This window comes from Anneissia japonica, unplaced genomic scaffold, assembly GCF_011630105.1.
Source record: "Anneissia japonica isolate Jap-2015-1 unplaced genomic scaffold, ASM1163010v1 scaffold288292_len1863012_cov191, whole genome shotgun sequence".
Classification (NCBI taxonomy): domain Eukaryota; kingdom Metazoa; phylum Echinodermata; class Crinoidea; order Comatulida; family Comatulidae; genus Anneissia; species Anneissia japonica.
In genome coordinates, this window is record NW_022688773.1 from 1490578 (window position 1) to 1492389 (window position 1812).

General features: G+C 33.7%; 1 protein-coding gene across 1 annotated transcript in view; it reads right to left on the reverse strand.

Annotated features, from left to right (window-relative positions):
- The window catches only part of LOC117123409, a 51242-nt gene that overhangs the window by 4068 nt on the left and 45362 nt on the right, over window positions 1-1812 (reverse strand). The window contains exons 25-27 of the mRNA XM_033269315.1: window positions 1123-1267; window positions 478-633; window positions 94-178 (exon numbers count right to left, since the gene is read on the reverse strand). Of these exons, the coding sequence (XP_033125206.1) occupies window positions 94-178; window positions 478-633; window positions 1123-1267 (386 nt within the window). The remainder of the gene's footprint in view (window positions 1-93; window positions 179-477; window positions 634-1122; window positions 1268-1812) is intronic.

The following is a 1812-nucleotide window of genomic DNA, read 5'->3' on the forward strand; positions in this document are numbered from 1 at the left end:
CACTCAGGCGAGTAAAAGAGGACTCTCAGAATATAAGAAAACATGCATCTAACCATACCACAAGGCAGTGATTACACCTATAAAAATACCTACCTATAAATAATCACAAATAATATGCACGCTATTGTACCAACACCACCGATTATTCCACCAAGAATCTTCTCTCCAAGTTTCTCTACTAGAAAGAGATAAAAAAAAAATTATTGTTTGTATTATTAGGCATCTTGAATTTATATATATTGTGTATTGTATTTAAATACCAATATTTCTGGGCCTAATGGACTGACAGCAAGCAAAAATGTGAATATTAAAAGCTATAATTAAGCACATATAAGTGATATACAGTATATCTGCATATTCAAGACATTCATTAAACATACAGCTAGTTAAATTTTAATTAGTATCTTCATCTTATTTACTTATAGAATCCAGAACTTAGCAAAGAAAATATAAATTTCATCAATGCTATACACTTACCATAGCATTGATCCAGGCTGGTACTTCCTTTTGATTTAGTAACGTGGCCATGAGGGCAAGCGGTGCAATTACGTGATGTGAAGTTACTCTGATAATACCCTTGCCCGCAAAGGTGACAAGCCTCCCCCTTACTCGATGAGCCTGGCGGACATGTCACTGATATGTGAAATAAAATGAATTGGAGAGCTTACCACTACAGACATATTCAGAACAGGGCAAAAAAAAAATGCTAAAAAAGTCAGAAAGTAAAAAATGCTGTTGCATTTGAGTTAACATCATTAAAAGAACTAGGCTACATGAGGAAGTTGTGTGTACTGCAATGCATCTTTAAAATGTGTTTAGCAGATAATTGGCAAATGAAGGCAACTCGATGTAATATTCATGTTGAAGACAAACATATTCTGCAGCATATTTGTCATCAATCATTTGATTTTGGCCAGTCACCTCAGGTCTTGCAAAAATTTAAGACCGATGTCTTGGTTAACATATTATATATCAAGCTTTACTGTTACAAAGTGTGTCCTGCATCATTTAGAAACCAATCAAATAAATTCAGGAATCCATGTCCAGGAATCAGTCGCTTTGAACGCCGACTACTCGATCAGTGTTCAACGCGACATGCCCAGACTCTTTAAACATCCTTACCGCAAATGTAGTCACGTATTGCGTAACCTTCACGGCAGACGAAGCGAATGGAATGTGCCCAACTGTTACTCATGATCCTGTACACATTGTCCGCTGTTGACTTCAACTCTTCTTGCCGAACAAATTCATCCAGTGCACTCAATACCTTGGGAAGAAAGAAGAAAAAAAGATAAAAAAAAAAAAAAAAAAAAACAGGATCAGTTATTTTCGTACACATCAAGCAAATGAATAAATCATTAATTCCTACATAAGTTTTGTCAAAAAACTAACTGAAATAACTTTATTTGAAAATTACAGCTGCATATATTTTTCAAATTACACCCAAAAATTGTTTAACTCCAACACAAGAGTATGGAAGTTGAAATTTTAAATAATTAAAATATAAAAATACCCACTAAATCAATTCCTATCATGAACTTAAAAAAACTGTAGGACTTTCTGCTTTTATTTTGTCTTGTTAAATAGCCTATTATTCACTTTCTTCTCAGGTCAAGATACTCACATAATATTATTGCCCATGAGAGTGTTATTCTCTATTAGAGTGTCTATCATACTGTACACTTAACAAATAAATTAAAATATATCAAATGTCTAATTAGACCACTCCAATTAAAGATCACCATCGATTAAAGGTTTTTACGTGGTTCCAAAATTAACACAGTATTTTATGGGGGGTGGATCTAGGTTCAC